The sequence below is a fragment of the Megalops cyprinoides genome, chromosome 15 (genome assembly GCF_013368585.1).
Source record: "Megalops cyprinoides isolate fMegCyp1 chromosome 15, fMegCyp1.pri, whole genome shotgun sequence".
In the NCBI taxonomy this organism is placed as follows: Eukaryota; Metazoa; Chordata; class Actinopteri; order Elopiformes; family Megalopidae; genus Megalops; species Megalops cyprinoides.
In genome coordinates, this window is record NC_050597.1 from 18,197,322 (window position 1) to 18,222,132 (window position 24,811).

General features: G+C 42.8%; 1 protein-coding gene across 2 annotated transcripts in view; it reads left to right on the top strand.

Moving 5' to 3' along the window:
- Positions 1-18,062: 18,062 nt before the first annotated feature.
- Positions 18,063-24,811, top strand: part of LOC118789758 (inositol polyphosphate-5-phosphatase A) — a 126,086-nt gene continuing 119,337 nt past the window's right edge. For both annotated transcript variants that reach the window (XM_036546351.1, XM_036546350.1), the window contains exon 1: positions 18,063-18,542. In XM_036546351.1, the coding sequence (XP_036402244.1) occupies positions 18,468-18,542 (75 nt within the window). In that variant the 5' untranslated portion in view covers positions 18,063-18,467. The remainder of the gene's footprint in view (positions 18,543-24,811) is intronic.

The window sequence follows — 24,811 nt, forward strand, 5'->3', positions numbered from 1 at the left end:
TCCTCAGTTGACATTGTGCAACAGAAGCGCGTAAGCTGTGAACTGTGACATACACTCGATTCCCTGAATGAAGCGGTACGCTCAGAACATAATGGGAGGAAGTGGACAGCAGCTGCAGTGACGTCACCTGTACTGCAAGGCATGACATCTGCAGTGTTCTGAATCAGTAGACAACTGTATGTTCCCTTACATTGTTTTATAATTCATGCAACTGTGCAATTGAAGTGTACAGCCTCTGCATTCTGCTACATTCTACCAGTATTACGAATTGCAGTTGTGCGGTTGATGTTTGTATGTGTGTAGTGTGACATACTAAAAATCCTGTCACATTTGAACAGGGCCTGAAGTTTAAGATGTTCGGTAATCTGTCTGCATTGTCCCAACCTATTGTGTGTGCGTGTGTGTGTGTGCATGTGCGCGTGTGTGTATAAAGAGACAGCTCTACTGCACTGCTGACTGCTCCCCCCCACTCCCACCCCCCACCAATGTTTCACATTCCATGACCTTATTTGGCAGGCTGGGTTCAGCTGGAGGAAATCACCTCCACTCTGTCTCTCCTGAACACAGTCTGTGACTCTCCTTTCAGGCCCTGAGTCTCTGAACACAGTCTCGGTGCAGCAATCTTTGACTTGCTGAACAGCTATTCAAATATCTTTGTCGGTTTGACAAAGAAACATTTGTGCTATCAAAGCAGAATAAATCCAGAGCATTTGTAGTGAGGTTACAAAAATTGGAAAGCTGTTTTAGGAGAGCAATTCACAAGTGATACGTTTACAAGTTAAAAAGACAGCTGGAAAGCAAGTAAACGAATTGCTTAATTTTATGTATTAATGTTGATTCTGACTCTCAACAGACTCTGACCCTGATTCAAATTCAAATATGATTTAGTGGCCACGCAGTATTTCCTAAGCAATATATAAATATGTACTAAACCACTGTTTAACTCCTGATAAATTTAATCTCTGACTCTTCTTTCCACACCCCTCACTGACTCAGACTCACAGTTCATGATTGTGAAACCCAGGAACCGGAGGAAATGCCAGTGTGGTGAATGGTGTGTGAGTGTCAGAAGTTAATCTGTGTATTCTCTGTTCAAGTGTGAGACACAGTAAAGGGTTAGAGTGCTTGTATGAGGAACATCTTCAGCACAGACATCATTCCTCAGCTTTCCCCAGCACACATGCTGTGCTGTTCCTCATGTTTTCCCCACCAATGACACTGTTCCTCAGCTTTTCCCAGTCGTGATGCTTTTCTACAGCTCGTCGCAGTCACCCCCGACAGGTCAGTTTGATTATCCTCCACAGAGAGCATCTATCTCTCTCAGCGCCGGATCTACTTTCGAAAAGACGCATGTTTGTTTCTGCCTGTATCCAGGAGACGTGTGTTCAAACCGAGCAGCAGCGATCCCGCTTTCTGAAGCAGGCTGCCTCCAGATTATCATCTGACAGTGCAGGAATCTGTGGCCTTTTAACAGCAGTGCTGCTCCCTCTGGAGTCTGGAAGCTCTGAAGCTATGTTTTAAGCATGCTAAGTGTAGGTTAACCATCCTGTTGCCATCCCTTAGCAAAAGATCTAAGCTTGAAATGCTTCAGCGAGTACCCAGCTGTATAAATGCGTATCTGCATAACTAATACATTCTGAAAATTGTTCATATTACAGGATATATACACATAGGTGAATGTTTGTTCAGAAAATGTGGGCTGCATTTTTTCACGCCTGTAAGTAATATTTAAAACTGAAAAAAAAAACATAACCCAACATCCTCGCTTATCGGAAGTTCAACAGACATCTGGAGCTGTTCCCTGTGGTATAAAAGGAGGTAACACATAGAAGAGTTTATTAGTTGCATGCATTATCATAGTTAAGGTTGGGGGGGGGCTCTGAAGAGTACAGGAAAATGGTCATTGACTTCCTCTAGGTAGAAGGTGGCTCTGAAAGAATTTACAAAAGTTTTCCTCTGTAGTGTCCATTATAAAGAAATATAAAGCCACTGGTACAGTGGTAACCCTTTCAGGAATAGGATGCATGTCTGTCTTGCTGCCATGTTCTGTGAGACAAGTGTATTAGGGGGCATCAGTAAACCCTATACCCTATCCATGTCCAATCAGCTATAGCTGGAGATCTCCTAAAAAAAAACTGGCATCCTCAGGTTGCAAATGTCAGAAAGACAAATTCAGTTTCATCTTTCATACATGAGTATTCCATTCATGATGGCAGTACAAGAAGGCGTCTTTTGAAGGCAAGCCACAAAAAGAGGACACTTAAATTTACCAGACTACATCTGAATGACTATTGGAAGCATGTTCTATGGTCAGATGGAAATTATTCATCACTCACCAGCATTGTGCTTAGGATAAAAAGCAGAAGCTTATGCTGAAAAATGACCCATGCCCACTGTCAGATATGGTGGGGAGTTATTATGTTCTGGGGTTGTTTTGCATCTGTGGATTCTGGATCTCTTAAGACAGATGGAGATATTAACTCCCATGGGACTGAGCATGACAACAATCCAAAGTATGCACCCAGGTCTACAAAAAATGGTTAACTGAGCACAAAATGAATGCTCTCAACTGATCATCTCAATCTCCAGACCTCAATCTTGTCAAACGTGATCTGGTCTCAAGAAAGTGGTTCACAAATGAAAACCAGAGGAGCTGAAGGACTTAGAGCAATGGTTCTAAGGAGCATGGTCAAAATTCCCATACAGGAAGTGTCTTGTTAGCGTAATCCATGCCAGAAAAGAGTTACTAATACTAAACAAAATGCTAATTACAAGGATGTGAATAAATATGGCTGTGTGAATAAATATGTGTTTTCTGGAATACGCCCATAATATGTAAACAATATGGGCAATGCTGTTAAGATTAAAGAAATGTTTAAAATAGAAACCACTATCCAGTATAATATAATTTACATTTTTTTTCCTGTTATGCCATGTTTTTGGGTCCTGTTTGGTCAGTTGTATGAATAAATATGAAGGGCACTGTTTACACACACACAAAGATAAGAAGTTAAAAGGCCTTTCAGCACTGGATGCATTGCTTCGATCCACTGTCTATCCAGGATATGGAGATGGGCTAAACTGTGTCTCCTCGACCAGTCTCATTGCTTTCTCATTACATGCACAGATTTAACTGTGACCATGAGCAGATGTGCCCGTGTGATGAGTGAGTGAGAGAGAGAGAGAGGCCTCATTTCTCGCCAGAACTCCCTGGAGATCTCTGCGATTAGAACATTGCTCCACTTCTGACAGCCATCCACTCAGCTAATTGACAACTCAACAGCTATTCTTCAGTCGCTGCAGGGAAATCGATGCCCACCTCCAAAATGAAGAAAACAAACACTGTAGCCTTCTCTACAGTATGTCTGTATCCCAGAATAAACGGCTTTATCAAGTGATTCCATTACAGATTTCAGTTTAGTGCTGAGCCCGTGCCCTTCTCTCGCATGTCCAGAGCCGTGTAGTGTTGGAATTTGTTTATATGTAAAACTTAAAATTTCATACAGGATGTCGCAAAAGTCACACAACCCGTTGTAACAAATGCAAGAAAGATTGCAATAAATGTTTGATCATCAGCAGTTAACTCCGCGAAGCTTTTCTGTTTGATGAGCGCATGACTCCTGAATGCTTCCTGTTCGATTCAGCTGAGTAATGATTCTTGCCATGGTTCTGTAACCAGTTGGTGGCCGACTTAATGTTTTGTTCTCTGAGTTCAACAACAACAGATCGATGTGAAGAACTGTCTGTTCCATCGATAAAAATCAAGCTCTCTCTCTCTCCTCTCCTGTGTTCATTCTGCAGTGATTGCTTACCTTGGCAGAAATTTGTATTAATCATTTAGAATTGCTATGGCCCGATAATAATATGTAATAAATAATATAATAATATAATAAATAATATTTTGCTGGTGCTCAAACACCTATAAGTAGTCATGCAGAGAGATGCAGCTCATATCAGACTGACTGATACATTAGTGAAAAGCTCACACTTTTTCCAAAAGGTAGTGCCAGTACTTGGACAGTTTTAAACGGCACTACCCCCCCACCCCCCTACAGAGATGTCATGGGGGTGAGTCACTGAATGGAGAGCAAAGGCCTCTGTGTAAAACTCGGCTCAGCCACAGAGCTCTACCAACACTGCATTGCCCGTTCCTGCTGTCTATGAGGAATTTACATACCAGCAGGAACCTGAGTCAGCACTGATGGGGACATATTCTGCTGCCTGCTACAGTGGAGTCTCCATCACATGATGTTTTAAAAAATATACCCTCTCATCCTCTTCCTGTACCCAATCTCCAATTACCCTCCCACCACCCCCCTCAAACTCAGTGTGCTTAGTGTGTGAGTGTGTGGGAGCCCCCGCACGGGTCTGTGTGCACGTGCACACCATGTGTCAAAGTGGTGAACATGCCTGCAGCAGTGAATCATGATGGCGATGTAGGATACAGGAAATAGCGTGGCACAGTCAGGCAGCAACAAGGAACTCGGTCCTTCCTGTCCCATAAACCAGCAGCTATTGGTCATACATATGGGAATTGTATACCAGTGGAGGATATGACCCAGATATCATTGTGTGATGTGGAGTCAGATCTCCCTTTTCTCCTTGTTTGACAGAGACTTATTACTGCTGTTTGCAGGTATTAGGATATTTGGTGTATAATGGCTGATTGCAGACCGAGGCACAAAGAGATAGGAAGGGGGAGGGGAGAGATTTAGTGTGTGTGTGTGTCCAATTGCGTGTCTGTCAGTCTGAGGAAGATTATTTGTGTGTTGTTGTGTATGTATGTGCATGTGTGCGCGCATGCGTTTCAAAGGAGCTGGTGTTAATGAGTGTCCTTATCCTTAATCTTTAGACAGGCTGTGACTCACCCCTGTCTCTGTGAGTCAGTGAGGAGGGACAGCTTGAGGCACAATAGCCCTGCCTTCTCCTTCAGGTGCCAAGTAGATTTTTCCTTATGGAGCCATACCCAGAATGCATTGCAATCAACTTTGCATTTCCAGAACAAAATCTTTATTGATGTAGTCATAATTGTTTGTGGTTTGTTGAGAAGTTTGACCCAAGGACCAACCATTGGCTCAATTATCCAGTATGCTGTCAGTATGTCTGCAATATGACTGTCAATATGTGCTTATCTGGTAAGATAGTGAAAGTGACAAAACTATATGTTTAAATGTATGATAAAATATGAATATGGATGTGTATAAAAGGTGTTTATTTCATGAAATGAAAAGTACATACAATTGTGATTATTGTAATTAATAATGTATATTCCATTCCATTCCAAATATATTTAGATTTTATATGTTCATATAAATTACTTCTTTATAAGGAAAGATGTGTTGTATTTTTCACAAATATATGATATATAACTGCAGTTATGCGAGTATGTTTTGGAATTAACACTATGAAGCTATTATCTGACAGTTTAATGTTTAAATTGCTGCCTGTCGGCTTTCCTATAAAACATAAAATATAATTTAAAAAATAATTTCTGACTTCTATTGTTGAAATGAACAACTGTAAGAATAAAAAATTTAAAAAGTAATGAAATAAAAACTACTATTTGCTTAAAATCAGTGAGAAAGCACATTGCCATTAGATTGAATAAAGGCCTGAACGCCTAATCAGCTCACATAAAATAGCAGATTGTCTTATACTGCCCCTCACAGGACACTTGGAAAAATGCCCAAATTTGACATCACTTAGAAGACCAAATGTGACACACGGTCATTGTGGTTATATTTGCAGCAAAGTTTAGGCCACACACATTGTTATTCTCAAAAGGTACTTGTTACGAAAAATATTAAATATTTTGTGCAAAAAAGGGAACTTCCATTTTTTTTACAGGTATGAGTGTTTTTTTTCCACAGTCCTCTTTAGAAATCCGCTTGAAATGTTTTAGGGCTCTGCTACATGTTTGCTGTTTAAAGCAAATTACAGATTTTTTTTAGAAAATGATAAAATATAAATTAAACTTCTTTACCTACCTCAAACTGTATGGAGACATACTTAACAGTCTAATCGTGTTTCACAAACTGATCAAATTGTGATTCTTTGTGTTTGGACACTGTCCTGCACCTCAAACATCAAGTACATTTCATCTGTGTTTAGTTAGCTCTCACCATCAGGCTAAGAGACAGGCAGATAGCAGGAGCAGGTGGCAGCTTGTATGCCTGTGTGTGTGTATGTGTGTGTGTGTGCATGCACATGCATCTGCGTACATGAGTAATTGTATTTGTTTCTCAGGACAGACTGGTGAAGTAAATCAGGCCTTAATTAAAGTTGAGTAAGCTACTGGTGTCCCATTAGTGTGTAATGCAAGACTGTGCCCATAGTGTGTGTGTGTGTGTGTGAGAGAGAGAGAGAAAGCGAGTGTGGCTGAGTGCATGTGTGTGCGTAACGGCAGAAAGCGATAAAATGGGCCTTGGTTACGGTCATCCATCTGTGAATAGACTCAGCCCACCCTCGGGGTACTGAAACCACGGCATGTCAGATAAAAACCGAGTCGTCACAGAACGGTTGCGCTGTCACACGCGAACGCAGGAATCCTTTTAACAAACCCATCGAAGCAAGCTGCTGCCAGCTGAAAGCCTCTCCCGCTCTCCCGGACCGTTAACCAGCCCTTTTCAAATTCTTGGACCTGCCCGTGGAATTGCTTTTGCGTGCATGACAGAGTCATGGGTACCTTGGATACCGTTGCTATCCAAGCAAGTTCAAGTGAGCAGTCAAACAGAAGAAGCCATAATGGAGGAACTAATTGCTGTTCTTGTGTCCTTGTGCATAATGTGTGCTCTCTATGCGCATCAATTGAAGGTCCAGCGACACTCAAATCTGTGTGTGTGCGTGTGTGTGTGTGGTCTAACTGTGATCATTACCTACAAAAGGTCTAGAATCATCCTATCTCTGCATTTGAGTTTAGCGCTAACTTTGGAACAGTGGAATGAAAGTGCTGGGTTTCACACTGCTCTTGGAAATTCAGTTTTCTGTTCACTCATTAAAGCCCTTCCAAACCAAGCCAAGCTAACGGGATGAAATGGAAACACAGGTGGCCTGAGAAGTGATGAGAGAACATGATTTGTCACTAGAATTATATAGGTTTGAATCCTGAATGGGGCACATTTGTAGATTAAGGTGACCAACATACTTTAAAGCTGTGTAAAGATATACTGTGTAAAATGGATGCGGAGTACATTACATTACATTCATTTAGCAGATGCTCCTATTCAGAGTGATTTCTAGCACAAAACAACAGAAGTGTATCCATTCAAGTTAAATGAGAAACCAGGCTAACAACACTCTCAGACCGGTAAGAGTGAGCATAACACTCTTCAAGCCCTACAAGTCAACTTGTACAGCTAGACTAGACAGGCAAGAAACTAAGGGGCGCCAAGTAAATGCACTACCATATATCACAGTCACTAGATCAGTAAACTCACTTGAATAAAGTGAAAATGCCACAAGTGTATTTTGGCACAACAGCACAAGAATGGCTCATTATATAGGTGTAGGCCATCACACTGCTGTAGTGAAGTTTGTGTCCCCCCATCATACTATAGAGAAAACAGATACACAGGGCTAAGCTGTGCTCACTGCAGCTAGGAGTCCTCAGTGGGCAGTACTGGAACTGTTCCCCTCTTAAGCTGTAGCGGTGTCAGCAGTGGTTGAGCAGTCAGGAATGCCATATTGGGTCACATTAGAATGCCACACATACAGGCAATGGAAATGCAACAACTGCCTGCTTGAGGTTTTGGACTTGTGGAGAATACAGACACAGGAACAGAGCCTCTTTATCCAGTTAAACTGCAACAGGCTTACAGAGAGATGCAGTTCAGTGGAAGCACCAACTGCAGCACATTGTCCCGGCTTTCACTTCGATGTCGTTATTCAGATGTAGAGATTTGTTTTTAATTGATAAAAAATTAATTATTACATTACAACAATATGTCTTTGCTTCATCATCCTTTATTTTTTTCATTTTATTTACTTACTATTTAGCTACATTGATGTTCCACACAATCGTTTCTCAAAGAATTCCATTAAGGCTATCTTACTGCCATCATGTGGAATGTTGTAGTAACTGCAATTAGCCAATTAGCACAAAATATACACTGAAATATACTGAAATTGGTGAATCATATGCATAAAATATTAGAAAAGGCAGTCTGCCGTGTTTAGAAGCATGCATATGGAAAATATTTTTTCCAATAATATGCTATTGGAGTGATTTATTCCATGGCATTATGTTCATTTCATGACCCCTTGTAATTCTGAAAGATTACATTCATATAAATTACATACATCCAAACTTTATCATTAAATTTGTAGCTTTTCGATGCTGTATGAAGTAGGTGATTTATCACAGAGTATTAAAATGTATATATCCATGATAGTAATATTAAGTAGAGAGAAGAGGACAGCTAAATACATTCTTGGGCTTGTATGATTTTTTTGCTGAAGAGCTGTTTGTGGAAGGATTTCAAAGGATTACTTAATTTTCTTTTTTTGTGAAAGGAAAATAGATAACGGCTCTACTCTTCTACACTTTAAGCTGTGGCAAGAGCATGAGTGTTTTTTAATCCATCTACAAACAGCTACAAATAATGGAAGCACGAAAAGCCAGTGACTTCGCGTGCCCTGGAGTTATGGCAAGTTGCTTATAACCTTATAGGGCAGCATCAGTAACAAGCAGGTGACACTGTATGGCTCTGAGATTCCAAAATTGCAAAACTTACATTGTCTGTCAGTCCCTGCCCTCCAAATTCTCCAGTATGCCGTATGTACTGAGTCTCAGGGTATATTTCAGCTCACATGCTACATCGGTCACAAGCAGAGTGATTCACACTATGCTTATCTTAATAAGCACACCAGGCTTTATGTTCTCAGAAAAGAGCGATTCAGGCCTTGTAGGACATCTCACAACACCAGGAATTATGGTAAACTCTAAAGGACGATTCAAATAGTTCAAACTGGGGCTAAAGTTGTTGCGTGTGTGTACTAAAGGGTCCATAGTGTAGAAAAAGGTGCCAGTGTGTTAGCTGACCCGTACAGCATAGCATACACTTCACTACTAATGGGAATAAAAAGAAAGATAATAAAATGTCAAATGTTGCTAGAACAGAAGAAATTATGCATGATTTTAAGTCCTACAGTGATTCAGTAATATAGCACCCATTGATACTACAGCTAATTTTATTTGACTTGAACATTTCACTGTGGACTTCTAAATCCAGTACACTGAGAGAAGCCATGTAAAACATTATGAGACAGTGGATGGGATGCTAGAGTTTTCACATGAAGCCGAAACCTGCTGGGCTTCTGTTCCTTGATCCCTGTGTGCTCCTCCCTGTCCTCTGACCTCGCTTGTTCCTTGATCCCTGTGTGCTCCTCCCTGTCCTCTGACCTCGCTGTCCAGAGGCCTGCGCTCTCTGTTCTCCAGCCCTTCCCTCTTCCCGTTCCCCTCGTCTGTGGCACTCATTCTCTTTCCTCTCCTCTGCTCAGACCTCCATCTCTCTATCCATCTCTCTCTCTCTCACCCTCTCTCGCTCCCGCGCCCTGCAGCGTTGCCTCCCACCCACTCATTTCCTCTCTCGGGGTCCCTGTGACAGAACGATAATGACGGAGCTGTCACTCGTCTGTCTGAGGCAGCGCTGTGCAGGGAGGTTCACAGCACTGACAGATTACAGCATCCCCTTTGGGAGTGTCCCTGGTGTGTGTGTGTGTGCGTGCGTGCGCGTGCGTGAGTGTGTGCATGTATGCAGATGGATGAGTGTATGTGTGTGGGAGTGCATGTGATTGTTTGTGTATGTGTGTATGTGTATATAGGCTTGTGTATGTGATCGGGGAGGGTGAGATTATGCTCTCTTGGAATCAGGATGTCACAATGCACTGAAAACATGGTGATCCTTGACCTCTGCCCCCTTCCCAGGCTGGGGTTTTACAAATGCCTTACTACAGTAACTATTACAGTATTTATCATTTTATCATGCCAGTTCCATTTAAATCATGCAAATATCTGTGACAAAAATTCTTTAATTAAATCATTGTTTGTGAAGCGCAGGCCCAAAATCAATGTCGTCTACAAAAAACACCATTTGAAGTGTTAGTTTGTTTGGACCAGAAGGGTTACTGTTAACATACGCCCAAAGAGCTCTATTCAGTTGCCTTGACAACACTCTGGGAGACGGTTTTTTTTTTTTCCTTCAAGGCTGTGAGCTAAAAAAGTTTCCCCTGTTGGTGTCCTCCCCAATGAGAAACACGTCAAAACTGAAATCAATTAGTTCGGCTCATTTGTCTCCTGGCATCAGTTTTAGCGTATGCAACTGCTGAAAGAGTGCACGTACTTAAGACTGAAGCACTCTTTCGCTCCTCTGTCTGTTTTCTCTTATGTGCTCCACAGTGAAACCATATGAATGACAGAAGTGGAACTTTAAGTCCAGACATCACTATATAATGTATGTAGATGTGCGCTGAATTATTTATCTGCCAGCACCCGTTCTCTGCTGGGTTACAGGTAAGAACAGGTCAGACCACATTGGGAGATTACTGTAAATGATTCGATGGATGTTTAAGTCCTCTTATGAATGTCTGCTCATTGATATGAGACCCGACCTGCTGCATATGAATGCATATGACTACCCCCCTCCCCCCCTCCAAAACCCCTCTAGGCGCATGCTAATTATCTTGTCAATCAAGGAGGTCTCCGTGGCACAAAATGGAAGCCATCCCGCTCCGCTTGAGCTTGGACATAGAGCTGGCTGTGTTTGCAGGGACAGGGGCTGGCTGAAAACGAAGACTGCAAGGCAAATGGTTGAGGCAAGCTTTTGATTACTCAGCAAGATTTTTCTTATTTCTCATGCATAATTTTCAGTGTGCAGCTTTGAAATTCTGCTGAGCTACATCTCGGCACAATATCTCAGAGTAATAGAAATGTATTTTTCATTCACTTCCTGTGCTGAATTGTTCAGCTTTAAGCCTTTCTCATATAATTTTCATGTTTCATGAAAACCCATCCACACGCAAACCTTTGCCATTGTGGGGCTTCTCCTGAGAAGCCTGAAAAGCTTGAAAACTCAGAAAAGATCTTTTACTTTGACAGGACCCCACATTTCTACTCACTCATTTCCGCATTGTGCTTCCAGAGGGCTGCCCCGACCTTGAGCTTTCAGCAATGTTTGCAAAGGCTTAAAGCATTAAAACAACTGCGAAATGATTTATTACTCTGGAGCAGGCGGTTTTACACATACACAAATGCTATATTGTGACACGGTTCTGCTCTGTAAAAAAAAAAATATTTGACCACTGCTGTAACTCCCTTGTGAATTTATACATACAAACACATTTTAAAGAAGGGAGGAGTACTACACAATAGTCCTCTCATACTACGAGAGAGAGAAAGAGATGTGTCTGTCCATCATAAGGTTGAACAGCCTGATGACTGGTGGCAGTTGTAACCGTAATACTGTTACGTAAGCACTGGGAGGGTGCACAGGAGCACAGAGTACGGTTTGTTTCCTGAGAGACAGTGGCTGTTACCATAGCTACTCAACCCCAGCTTCTACACCTTCATTATCTGTAATTTAAGAAAAAAAAAAGAATCCATGGGAGTCTGAGTTCTCTGGGCTATTTTTAGAGCATTACTGTCCTCCTCATAATAAGGAATAAAAGTTGTGTGGGCGTCTGCAATTAAAGTCTGCACTGCTGCTCAAACCCTGCCACGAGAAGAAAAGGAGCTGCAGCTCTGGCGAAATGTTTTTAGTCTACTTTGCTGCTCTGTGAAGCGGCAGAAACTCAACTGAATGTTAATGGCATTAAGTAAAACTCTCCGTTGCAGTACTATTATTTTGGAAGCAGAAATATTCTCAGGCTATTTTTACGAAGTTTAATTTGGTGGCCTTCCAAGTGGCGGGACTTTGTGACACTGGGTGCCCTTAAAAGGCGATCTCTCCCAGCAGAGCCCTGAAATGGCTCTCGCTGTGTTTACGGCACCGGGCCTGCCGATGCTTCGATGGGGATTTTCCTGGAACGTGGCTTCTGAAATATCGCCGGTTATGGTTTAACTGACAGTGAAAATAAACGACAAAAATAAACCCCCCTCTCAGCACGGTTGACCCGTCTTCCCTCTCAGCTCTCCATTTTGGAAACAAGGGGACGCGTTGAGAGCTGCGGCAGGAAAACGAGCACGCTCAGACGCCGTCGTCAGAGCAGCGCCTTCAGTTCATTTTCCTCACTTACTGTATGGGTCTCATGACCGGTTTGTTTAGCGGCCGGAGCTGGTGACGTGTGCAGCTGCAGTGCAACGTAGCATACGGTCCTCATCTCCAGCGCTGAGTACCGGCAAGTGGTATGCATTAAGAGGAATCGATCTGACTACTGTACCGTGCTACTCGGAATCCATTCTCACTTTCAGCACCCTACCATGCACAACGTTCACTCAAATCTGGAAATAATGGTCTCTTCATTGACACATGCGGTTTTGACCCCTGTGTTTGTTAAGACAAACACAGGCGTCAAAACCCTTTCATCTTAGATTTGGCTTTTTAGGCGTTTATGTATTCAACAAGACTAGGGGAGTGTTTTTCAGTTTTGTTCACACTTTCTTTACTTTTTAACAGCACATACCATGATATAAAGTCTGCATCCATCATACTGTGACACAAGAACCTCTAAGCCCCATCGTGGTGAGATGAGCCTAATGTCTAAACACAATGTGAAAAAATAAAAAAGTAGAAATGAAAACAGGGAAAATGCAAAAAGAGAGAGAACATTCACAGAAAACTTACCTGAGGCTAAAAAGAGCTCAAACCCTCCTTCCATTGGTTCTAATGTTACAGTGCAAATACTGTATATGTGTATATATGGATATATAATCTTTGAAATCCTGTGTGCGCATGCATGTGCATATGATATTCAGTTCAGGTTGTAAATGGAAAATTCCAAAAGCTACACTTTACAAGTTTTTGATGGTATTACCAACCAGGTGGAAGCCATTTACTATGTACATTTATAGTATTAGAAGATGGCTATCTCAAAGCAAAGTCAGGAAAAAAAACACACCTGGAACTTTTTAAAAGACTTCACAAAGAATAAATACGGCCTCTCTAATTTTGTACCACGTTGACCGAAATACCACATTAAAAATCAAAATTCCCTCATATATCTCTATTAATTATTTTCCATGCTGTTCCGTTGCCTTTCGACTGCGTGAGAGTTAAAAGCTTCCTCACTTATGCCGATTTAGGCCAAAGGCTTCAGTGAGGAGAGGCGGCATTCCCACAAGGATGCGGTGCTCGTAATGAAGTGGCAGAGGCTGGAAATTAAAGGCGGATATTCTGGACCTCTCTGATGGGATCGCTTTAATCGGCCCATCCCGCCAAGGGATCCTCCACGACAGGGAGGGATCGCAAAGAAATGTGCCACAGATTTAAGCCGACGGTTCAAATGAGATGACAGGCTCCGCCAGCCGCCCAAATTGAAATCATGCACAGGGTTAATTGGTGCCCTCGGTGCCTGAAATAGATTTTCTGTTGTTGCCCAGATGGGAGGGGGGAGGGGGTGTGACAGGGGAAGGAGGGGGGTAGCTTTTATCTCAGAAAGGAGACCAGCCTGTCCTTCCCCTCTGTCACGCTAAAGAGAGCGTTCACAGACACACACCAAGTGGCTGAAGGCCCTCTGATGGCCCTTCTCTGTAGCGCAAGAGAGACGAACATCTGCTATTAAGCCCCTGGACAGAGTTTTAAACCAAACCGATCGCATCACATTATCCCATTACCAATCCGTTGAATCAGACGCTCCTGTCCAGCTGGGCCGATGTGGGATGCTTTCCCCGTTTCACTCTCTGTCACAGCTGGATATTGTTCCAAGCAGCTAATTTTCCAGAAGCCTGCACATGGTCCACAGCTGCAGCGTTCTGTCCCACATTCAAACCCACAATCCTCTGCGCACAGGTCCAGGCTCCTCCCACCAGTTCAGTCTGCAACCCTTTGAAATCAAGAGCTGTGAAGCACTCCTTGTAATAGGGAAGGTTTGGGCAGCCAGGAGATTCAATCTTGTTGAGAAGAGGGCAAGGTGCATTTCTAATGGTAAGTAAAAGAGAGACATCCTTTGCTTTGGCCATGTGACAAATGACAGAACACAGTGCCATGGCAAATTATGCAAACGATGGCACAAGTGTGCACAACATCCATGCAGTATAATGTACCTCACACTAGAGCCCATGCTGCATTCCTGCACTCCTAACATAAAGTCATAATATGAGCGAAATCCTCCTGAATAGCTACAAATGAAAGAAAGTAGTTTTTGATCCACTGCAAGATGCCACCTAGTGGACAGACATTCCCTGTAAATGTTTCACATTGGCAGTGGCCAGACTCTTCACAGATTGAACAGATGGACCCTTGATGGGGAAAAAAACACACTCAAACAGCAAATGTTGCATTGAGCGTTTCATAGTCCTGAATCATAGTCTTGAATATTTATGAATTGTCAGATATAGCTAGGGCAAGGCAGTTTAAGTGGGGAACAGAAGTGAAAGTGTACAGCTTTCCCCGCAACCTCCCCAATCACCCCACTCTCCCCCCAAACACACACACTCTCTCAGACACAACAGTAACACACACAATCACACAGGCTCCCGTGCTGCTCCCAGCTTGTTTCAAAGAATGTGGAAGATGCTAGTCCTCATCCCCAGCACCATACATCTGTGTGAAACGCACGATGGGTGGTGAAATCTCACTACGCTTTCCTGCCTCCCACTCTCCACTACTCCACTATCACACACCATTCTGAGAGACCCAGAGTCAGAACTAAGGAATGCAGATAGCAGCAGAACTATACTGATGTATATTTGAGCAACAGCACTTCAACAATAAGCAACTTGTCAAGTAGTTTTAGTTCTTGTCAGCTGACAGAGGGTACGAAGTTAAAGTAAATATTACATGCACACACATAGAGTCTCTCTCTTTTCTCTTTCTCGCACACGCATATTAGGCTATAATCTCTCTCTTTCTCACGTACATGCAGACACCACACACACACACACACACACACACACATTGACTAGATGCTGTATTACATCACACACAGAGATTGAGGGAAAAAGCTTTTGGTGTTTTGCAAATGAGCTTTCTCTCACTTTAGATAAGAAACAAAGTTCAGACCATTCAGAGGCTGTTCAAGCCCTGATGTGGTTAAAAAGGATACATATGTCCAAATGCAGTCTTTTCATTTTGGAGTTAATGTAAACAGAAGCAAGCCATAGTAAAACATTCCACAAACAAACGTCAAGGAAACTGAGGGAGGGGCAGACAGAACAAAAAAACTGCACTTACTTTCTTTGTTATTAGTGCTCAGACTTCAGAAAAAGGGAAACAATCAGATTCATTAAGATGTGAAAAAAATCCGCCATAATTCCCAGGTCTTTATATTTCTGTCTGAATGAATTTGGATGGTGCAGGACAGAGGTCAAAGTGCACATATTTGCTCACAGACTGGAATTCCTACATCATTTTTTCCATTACCCAGAGTTAGGAGGGAGGGGCTTGGGCCTAGTTGGAGGCCTTTATCAGTGCTAGCAGAGCAAATACACACACACACACACACACACAGACACACACACTTTCTCCGTCTGCATTTCCCTCTGGGATATCCTGTCTCTTGTTAACAGTGTAGTATTTACTGGCTCTCATGAAGCACATTACCTGGGACTGTTATCGTTCTGGACTCAAACCACACACGTATTTATAGAGGTTATTTTTAGTACCATTTCCACTGCTTGTGCCCTCTCTTTGTGTCTGAGTAATGAGGAGAAACAGGGGAAGCCAGAGAGCAGCACTACTAGAGCTAAACAGCCTGGGCTAACCCAAACAAGGGAAAATAATGACTTTTCTGGGCTTAAATGCGAAGTATTTCACTAGGAAACAGCATAACATTTCTGAGAAAATGTCTACCTCTCCTTTTTCTATATTTCGTGTTGATCTTAGTCAGCTGTTTTGAGTGAGACTGAACTTGGTGTGCTGAAAAGTGATTTTGTAAGAAGAAAAAAAAATGTTAATCTTTATTAATAAATTATGGCTAATGTCATTATAATTACAAAGAGATCATTAATTTTCCACCATTAGTCTAGGAACTGTAGCCACAACATGTGCCCACCTGTTGTCTGAAAACTGTTTTGTATGACAATTTCTAACAGATGGCCCGCATGCTCATTTACTGTAATGACTAAAGTAACCTGACCAGACCTGATGGCAGTACAAAAGACTGTTAAAATTGTTCATGTTCTGCATTCATATCCCTGTCACATGTGCCATACTGTTCCCTCCTACGTTTACTGTTAATAAAAGAACAAATGCTGCAAGCAACCTTTTTTAACAGCGTAAAGACTTCTAGCATGTTCTTGAGTGGATAATTTAGCCTTTTCTGTGCTTGAATGGCAGGTCACTTGAAGTGAGGCGTGCCAGCGTGAGCTCATGCAAAGCAGCTGCAGAAAGAGGGCAATGCCCGCCCCTGGAGGGAAGCTCGCACCCCCGCTGCCAGGCACAGCTGCGGGCACTTTGAATAACTTGTTATGGTGATAATTTCATCGCTCTTCCTACAGAGTCGCACCGAACCGTGTGCCCTATCTCCAGTCGCGGCGCCACACTCTGCCGTACACTACATGCAATTTCCATCACCGTCGAGACTCGCATCCACAGCACCACCTCCTGATCCTGTCGCCCATTGTGTCTTTTACCTTCTCACCCACCACCTCAAGCAATATGTGTAACATCAACTTGTCGAGACAACAGCGATCAATACACGTGAAAGTCGTAAAATAAACTTGTCCTCCGCTGAAACATCTCTGGTCCTCATGTTAGTCAATCATTGTCCTCCACTTGCATCAGCAGCACAGAGAGAGTTTTTGACCGTATACGGTTCAACAGTGATGCATACCGCATTCACCTCTGCAAGGTTCTGTCTGGGATTTGGCTCCTGAAGTACTGTTTGAAACACTGTAACGGCCCTTAGCGGGACTCAAGGAGGGCTCCCAGTCTCAATCTCAATAGTAATACAGACCATTAACGTTCGCACCCACTCAGAATTCATGCCGTATTGAGTTATTGGCTAGCCTTCAAAGTACATTGCTGGAAAACACGCTTTGAATATCAGAATAATGACAGATCCTAGCAGACGTTTCAACTCCATGGTGTGCTCCAGCACAGCATGAACTAGGGGAAGGTACAATGTCTTAAACAAGTAAACATTTATCCCATTTGAATTAGTCCTGCTCAATGAATTAATTGGTTGTGATCGATTACATGTAGGCCTAATATTAGGAATATGAGAAACCGTTAATCAATTCAGGCTGCTCAAAATGAAATTTCTAACGGCCACCCATTAACGTTTTAAAAATATTCAAACGTTTATTGCTTAATAGTTATGTGTTGTGGATATTTTGATCGCTTCATCTCTGAGCAAAAAAATAGCCTAGCAATGAAAAGAGAGTATTCCAGAAGCCGGTTCTTCTTTCCGTCCTTCGAGCCCCTGACTGTCCTGCATATCATCAATGCCACACTTACATTCCATTCACCAGACATGGCACTGTTTACTTCAGAGCAGAGTATACGCATACACATACACACATCTCAGTGCTCAATGCAACGATGCCTCGGCAGTGATCTACCTGCCATCTGCAGCATATTAGGTATAGAACTCAAAGTTGCTATGGCAACAGCAATGTTACCGGAACCCATTTCTAACGAACATGGACATTAAGATATTGCATTGATATTAAACTGTCTATTAAAACATATTAGCTGAAACTTGTAGGTTCGGATGTCCAAATTCCCACCACAAAAACATATTGTCGACATTAAAACCCTGTTGTCACAATTATTCATGCGCTCCAGATTTTCGCCAATGTTTTCATATTCACTAACAACGCCTACAACGAGTTTGATTCTCATAACTCCCGATGACAATCTCAGGTGTTCTCAAAAGCAAAAGTCACGGGGTCTTCCACGAATGCTCTCAGTCTGCGCGTTGCCCTTTTAAGAGCCACATCTTTCCATTGGCGCGGTGACGTCAGGACAGTAAAGGACTCCAGCCCATCCTCCCAAACAATCCACGCAATGGTTCTGTCGGAGCCGCACGGAGAAGGGAGGCAGAGTTTCTAACAGCAAAAGCCAGGAAAACACCCAATGCAGAGATGACCCAGAGTCCGGCAATCGCTATGGATTAAAACGGAAACTTTTTTACGATGGCTGTGAACTATCACGTGAAAAAGTGACCAAAACATTCAACAGAGGGACCCCAAGCTTGCTACTACTAGACACACACGCACAGCTATGAGCGAGCCGCGCTCTGATAAACCTGGCTGCAGTCGTAATTTCTCAGTGTTTTAACAGAACCAGTCTAGTCCAACATTTTACGAGTTTTGTTGTTTTTAATTCCAGTCGACACTTGGCAGCTTCTGTTTTAGATCAGAAAGAATTATGGCGGGGAAGGTGACTACACAAGGCACGGGGATATTGCTGATAACAGCCAACGTTGGATCACTCTTTGAAGATGTAAGTAGGCTAGCTAGCGACTGTGTTGTCACTGTGTCTGTGCCGCTGTTCTGATTGTTGTCTTACTGGTACCTTGTAGCAATTATGGAGTCCTTTCCACGCGTGGATGTCTGTTGGTGTGTGTGGATGAGCTGTTCGTTACCGTAGCGTCGTCAAGTACACTGATTCGCTTTAACATAATAGCGAGGGGAGGGGGGGACGGGGCTTTTAATCACGAAGAAACAATCTAACTTAAGAGTCTCGCTGTATGGGTCGATGACAATATTTGGAAGGGGTGTAGGGAAGAGGGGGCGCTTGGCTACATGGTTGACGTCTCCACAGGTATCTTCCGCCAATTCTAGTTTGTATCTTGCTTACAGTTACTGCTAGCACCACCTCTACCTAGGGCCTACTTTTAACAGTCTTGTTTAGCTAGCTACAGTTAAGCTGTTTCTTGAAGTGCAACTTAAAACACTGGACCCAAGTTTTCTTAAGATATCGCGCCAATTTTCATCACGGCATTTTAGCATGGTTGTCGTTTTACCATCGACAAAGATTTAAAATAAATTTGACATAACTGTTAATGACAGTGCAAGCTCAATGAGTCTGTTTGCAAGTCCTAAATCAAAATCCATATCGCTGCGTAGATGCATGTGGTCATTGTCCGAGACGTGTGTCGACAGATGGGTGATGTTACATCTGGCAGTGTCCTTTGGCTACATCAGAACTGGATTAAAGACTCCTAAAAAGATGTCCTGCAAATTCTTCCCCCGCGTTTTCTACCCTGATGATAAAATCTTAACGTCATAAAGATTACCCTGCAGTCGAATTGTACTTTGCATGTAGTACATGTGGCTCTACGTGGACACTTCAAAGTTAAACACTGAATTTGGATGTGTTTATATCGCACAATAGCAATAATATTAAAGTTGGAAATAACATTTTTATGTGACTGTTCTGATTTTAGAAATAATGTAGCTAAGTAGCGATTGGTTCACAAATTAATTGCCTGCCATTCCTCTAATACTGCACATCGTGTTCCTAATTCCGTTTCAGTAAGTATTGTTTGCCATTCCATTAAGTACATATGGCTTGTTTTCTCCTGACCAAAGATAGACAGATGCTCAGTCCATCGAACATAACCGTTTACTTCTGTAGTCCTAAACTGTAGCACTCATGCGTTTATCATAACTAACCTACTACTTTACTGTTATTGCAGCTTCAGCTAGCCTACTGTTATTATGGATTTTACCACTAAACATTATTTGCGAGAGTTGCCTTGGTAATGACACTCTAACAGTAAAAACATCCATAGCGGATGAATGAATGAATCGATCATTGTATTATTTTAATGTGTCATCTGTGTATTTCCTTACCCGGGCAGGAAAGTGTAGCAAACGACATAAATGTTAATGGAGATTTGTGTGTGTGTGTGTGTGGGTGTGTGTTTCATCATGAATTTCTCTAAGGGGATGAATAAAGTATTTATCTGTCTATCTATCTATCTATCTATCTATCTATCTATCTATCTATCTATCTCTTTACGGAAGGGCCCAAACTCAGTATGTGTCGGGTTCTCTGGAAATGTTAACAATTTAAAAATCTGAAGACGTGTTTTCATCTTCTCTATGAACTCTCGCCGCTAAACGTGAGAAGGAGAGCTTTTCTCTCCTGAGATATAAATAGATCCGGTGTCATGCCAGGTGACCTTTGGATGTATTAGGGGTCTGTGTGTTTTTTCCTTTTCATAAGTTTCACAAGTTAAGCCACAATGGACAGCGACGGAGGAAACGCCAGTCACACGCACAAGCAACATTCAAGCGTTACTCCTGTATAAGCGCACGTACTTTAATTAAAATCCACAGCGCGATTAAACATCGTATGTGTTCACTGCCCTACTACTCAACTTTCTATGTAGCTGGAAGTTGTTTTGTACTTTTTAGATGACAGCACTAGAATGGTAATAGATCACATGGTGCCGGGTGGCTTTGCTAATTCTTGTTGAATGTTTTTTTTTCTTTTCTTTTCTCAGCAATTCTTAGTTAACGGGATGCATTCTTGGAAGGGGTTTCCCCTCCAAGCAGGTCTCTGCGCTAGGGGAAGGGGGGCAGCGATCCAGGAATGGTTAAGGACACATTCCTATTGGGCAGGAGGAAGCAGACTCTTCAGGAAATGTCAATCACTGCTCTATATGAAAATCAGCTGCTTTAGATAGTGGGGCTATCTCTAACATCAGATCCTTACGTCCGACAAGGCCTGACCTTTGTGTGACTGTGCTGAGAAGTGCAGCAGGATTTTTTTGGAGAGTTGTTTTTACGTATTTATTTCTTTGTTGAAAAAGAATGGTGGACTTTATCCGCATTTTTTGTTTCTGACCGTTGAAGAAAAAACTGAATTGATGCCGTGGTCCATCTGGGGTTCATGAGGTAGTTCTGTTATTTCTCCTCTGCCCCATTGGTGACTGTGCTACATACACTTGCTTACTTGAGAGATATTAAGTCAGTCCTCCCATTTAAAACCATCTGAAATAGAATATTCTTTTAATGATTTTGCCAAAATGGTCCCTGGTTGTGTGGACCCATGTTTAAAATTAGTTTAATTGCAGCAGGCAGGCTGTAGTGCATCTAAATATTGCATATGATTTATGGTAAATTTATTTCGATCACTAAAATTTAAAGAGAAATGATTTTAGGAAGCCTATATTATAGGCTTATATAGGCAGTGGCTAAATAAAGTCCTGCATTTGCAATAGCATAAATTAAAAACAATCCCACCATAAAATTAGGCCTAGGTCTTTTTTAACAAAAGTGAATAAAATCAGAAATGGTGCCTTTTGACTTGCAATAAGAATGTGTATTGTCAGTTACAAAATCAATATTACAAGACAAGGTAAATCTGGGAGCATCTGTTATTTTGACCTCCAGGCTGTATCTGTTCCAAACAGATGTAAACTCTAGAGTTTTATATATGGAATATGAAGAAGGCATGAATTGCTAAAAGATAATTTAGTTAACCATTTCAAAAAGTGTGGTAGATGCAGATTTGCAATTTGGCCCAGAAGTGTCCTTGTTGAGAGACGGCCCATTGAATTCACATGCAGTGACCTCATGCTAACTCAGGTCAACTGTATCTGATGAAAGATTTAAAAACTTATTTGGGGTGAAATTAGGAAATCACTGCTGTTCTGTTTAAGGGAAACATGAAAATGAAACTCTTACATCTTCTAAATCGAAGGTGGTGTGCAATGCTGGGGTTCTGTCTGATGTTCTGACCTATGGAACTGTATAAAAGTTGTAGGGGTCTCTAGTTTGGAGGTTTCTAAGTCTTTGGGTGGAGTGATTGTTAAGGCTGTGGGGAGTGTGGCGAAGGCGAATGTGGAGGAGTACAGTGGAGTCCCCAGGCATTTGTTCGTATGGCCAGCAGCTCAGAATGAACGTGGGCTTGAGCAGCGGTTGGACCGCACCGAGACCGCAAACGCGTAGGGAAATTAAACCGCCGCCTGCGAGTGTGTGCACACCAGTTGCTGTGCACTTCAAAGTCATGTCTGTTGATCAAAGAAAATTGACTGATGTGTTCACTGTTAACTGGACGTGTCCGTGTTGTTGTGGACGCTTGTTGTATGGTGTGCTGGTGGTGCGGCCGGTTTGCTGTGGGCTGCTCTCACACACTGCTGTCTTTGCAACAGCAGTGGCTACACACACTTCCCTCTCTCACTGTGTTCGCATCCAGACGGGGGACGCTGATCCTCAGGTGTATTCCTGTGTATGCCTGATATCTTCTGAGGGCAGCGTACACCTCCGTCACAGTCCAAGTGATGATTACGCTCTCCTCCTCACACAGGGGTGAAGTCCCTGATTTCCCTGATCATGGCCAAGGTGTTATTCGTGGAGGTTTTGTGTGTGTGTGTGTGCACGTGAAAGATAGTGTATATGTAAGTGTGTGCATCTTGTGTACATATCTGTGTGGGAAAGTGTCTTTGTGTGTGCACATCTGCCTGTGGGTGGGCAAATGTGTGTGTGTCTGTGTGTGTGTGTGTGTGTGTGTGTTTGCATGCGTATTGTACTGTGTGTGTGTGTGTGTGTGTTCAGGAGTCTCTTTTTGTGGCAGGTATGCAGGCTGGAGCAGGTACAGAGTGTCATGGCTGTCACGTACCCTCAGTTTCCCTTCGTCTGTGTGTGGTGTGTCTGCAGTGTCTGACATTTCAGTCAGTCTCTTCCAGTGGTCTTTTGTAGCGTGAGGAGTTCTCCTGACTGCCAGGAGTGTATATCGGGAGAAAGCCTTTTTCAATGCAGCGTTTGTTTTATTCTGTCCTAATTGTCCGTATTTAGAAAGACTACACCAGTACCTTCCACTGTGTGTGACACTGATTATCAGAGGGCTGTACTGTTTCCACTTCTCTCAGAGTAATTCCCTTTCAGTGCTGTCACACTGTCTGTGTACCTGTCTATTAGAAACCACTTTGGCAGCACTCCTGCCGATCCAGCTGAACCAATTTACAAATATGAAGTCCTTTCTCTGCATTAACATGTTGCTTGGAAACTTGTTGCCAAGTTATTAGAAATGATAAAGACACCTTTTTTCTGTTAAGGCACTGTTAATGAGTATAAAGATAACGATCTTAATATGAATGTGTGAGAGGACATTTCTTGTACTTCATTATTTGTGGGGTTAAACTGAGTGGAAGCAGGTTCTGCTGCTGTGCTGTCTCTCCCGCGCAGAACATAGTGGCAATGTAATCTTCATGCTGTCACCCTGATCAGCTGTCAGGATCGCTGTACATCATGTTCCGGCACCGTAACGGTCTCTTCGGTTTATGGGGATTGTGGGAAAGCGGGGAAGCTCGGTGAGTCCATTATCAGGAGTGACTTCAGAGAGACGTGCATCTTCATTGCTGTCACCGGCTTGTTCCTGTAAGACTGTGGAGAACCTGAAAGGCCAATTCAATCTACAACTCTGCAGTTCTGCCATATGGATCTCTGGGAAACCAAACAAGCCATAACCTATTTAAGGCTGGGTTACCTTTGTGGTAACCTATTCGTCTATCACAGTGCACAGTAATGCTCCTCTGAAACGGTTATGGACTTTGCAGAAGCATTGGCATGGCATGAATGCTCTGAGCCCTAAATCCAGATGGATTTCGGGTTCAGCTCTGTGTTTGTGCTGGATCTGCTTGAGTCACATGCTCAGAAAGTCCCTAAACCTGCATATTTTCAGAAGTGGCGGTGCTCTGTGTCACTCTGCAAAGTGACTTTTCTCCCTCTCGCCCATGGTGGCTGAAGGAAGTCGTTTGGTTGCTCGCTTTCTGGCGGTTCGCTTTGGGTTTGGCTTGGATGGCAGCGTTTGATTTCCCGGCTTCTTTTCCGCTGATTCCCCAGATATCTCATTAACTCTGAGCACCAGGCGCCTTTTGATTACAAATTCATGTTGACGCAAATAAAGCCATACATTCATTACTAAGTGATAAAGCGATGCATGCCCTCCAAAAACGGATGAAAGAAGCCCTTTTTTTGCGAGTGCTCTAGAAAGCTGAGACCTAAATTTGCCGCTGTCAGAAAGTTTAAAGTGTTGAATAAGGCCATTGTGAGACACGCCACATTTTTATCATCTTTAAAATCGCTCTGTGCCACGTGCCCTGGTAAGAAGTGACATATATCTGCCGGGCCACTTGGTCCTCAGGGCTCATGGTGTGGCGTGGATAGTAGTGTGGATGGAATCTGGGGACGGCTTCATGAGAAAGTTGTGTGACATTCAGCTTTGTTTACTGTTCCAACAGTGAAAATATAGTTTTTCACTTTCGAAGGCTTCACTCCCTCAGAGGTGTAAATAGCCGCTGGCTGAATAGATAGCTATGTGTAGATTTAGGCCTAGATCACTCGTGTTAGTGGTGCACCTGGCTGCATTCCAGACAACCGCATCGAATCCGGTGACGCTGGCTTCAGTGTGTGTTTTCCAGGGAGGAAAAGGATAAGGTGACCTTTATCTCATGCAACACCAGTGTGGTGCATCTCGGTGTCTACAGATGATATACACTGATATACAGGGAACAGGGAGAACTGGAGTGTAAGTATTGTGGAGGAACAGATTGTAACAGTGAATGAGGACGGATGGATGGGGGGGGTGTTCTTGGGGAGAGGAAGTCGGGAGGAGGGGGAGAGGGTGGGGTTTGGAGCCTGTCCCCTTCTGTGTCAGATATAATCCTGTCTGCGTGCACATGACGTCTGGTCGTCTCCGTATTAATTGGTGAGGCGCTGTGGAAAGTTACCCTGGAAGAAAGAGCTCATTGTCATCAG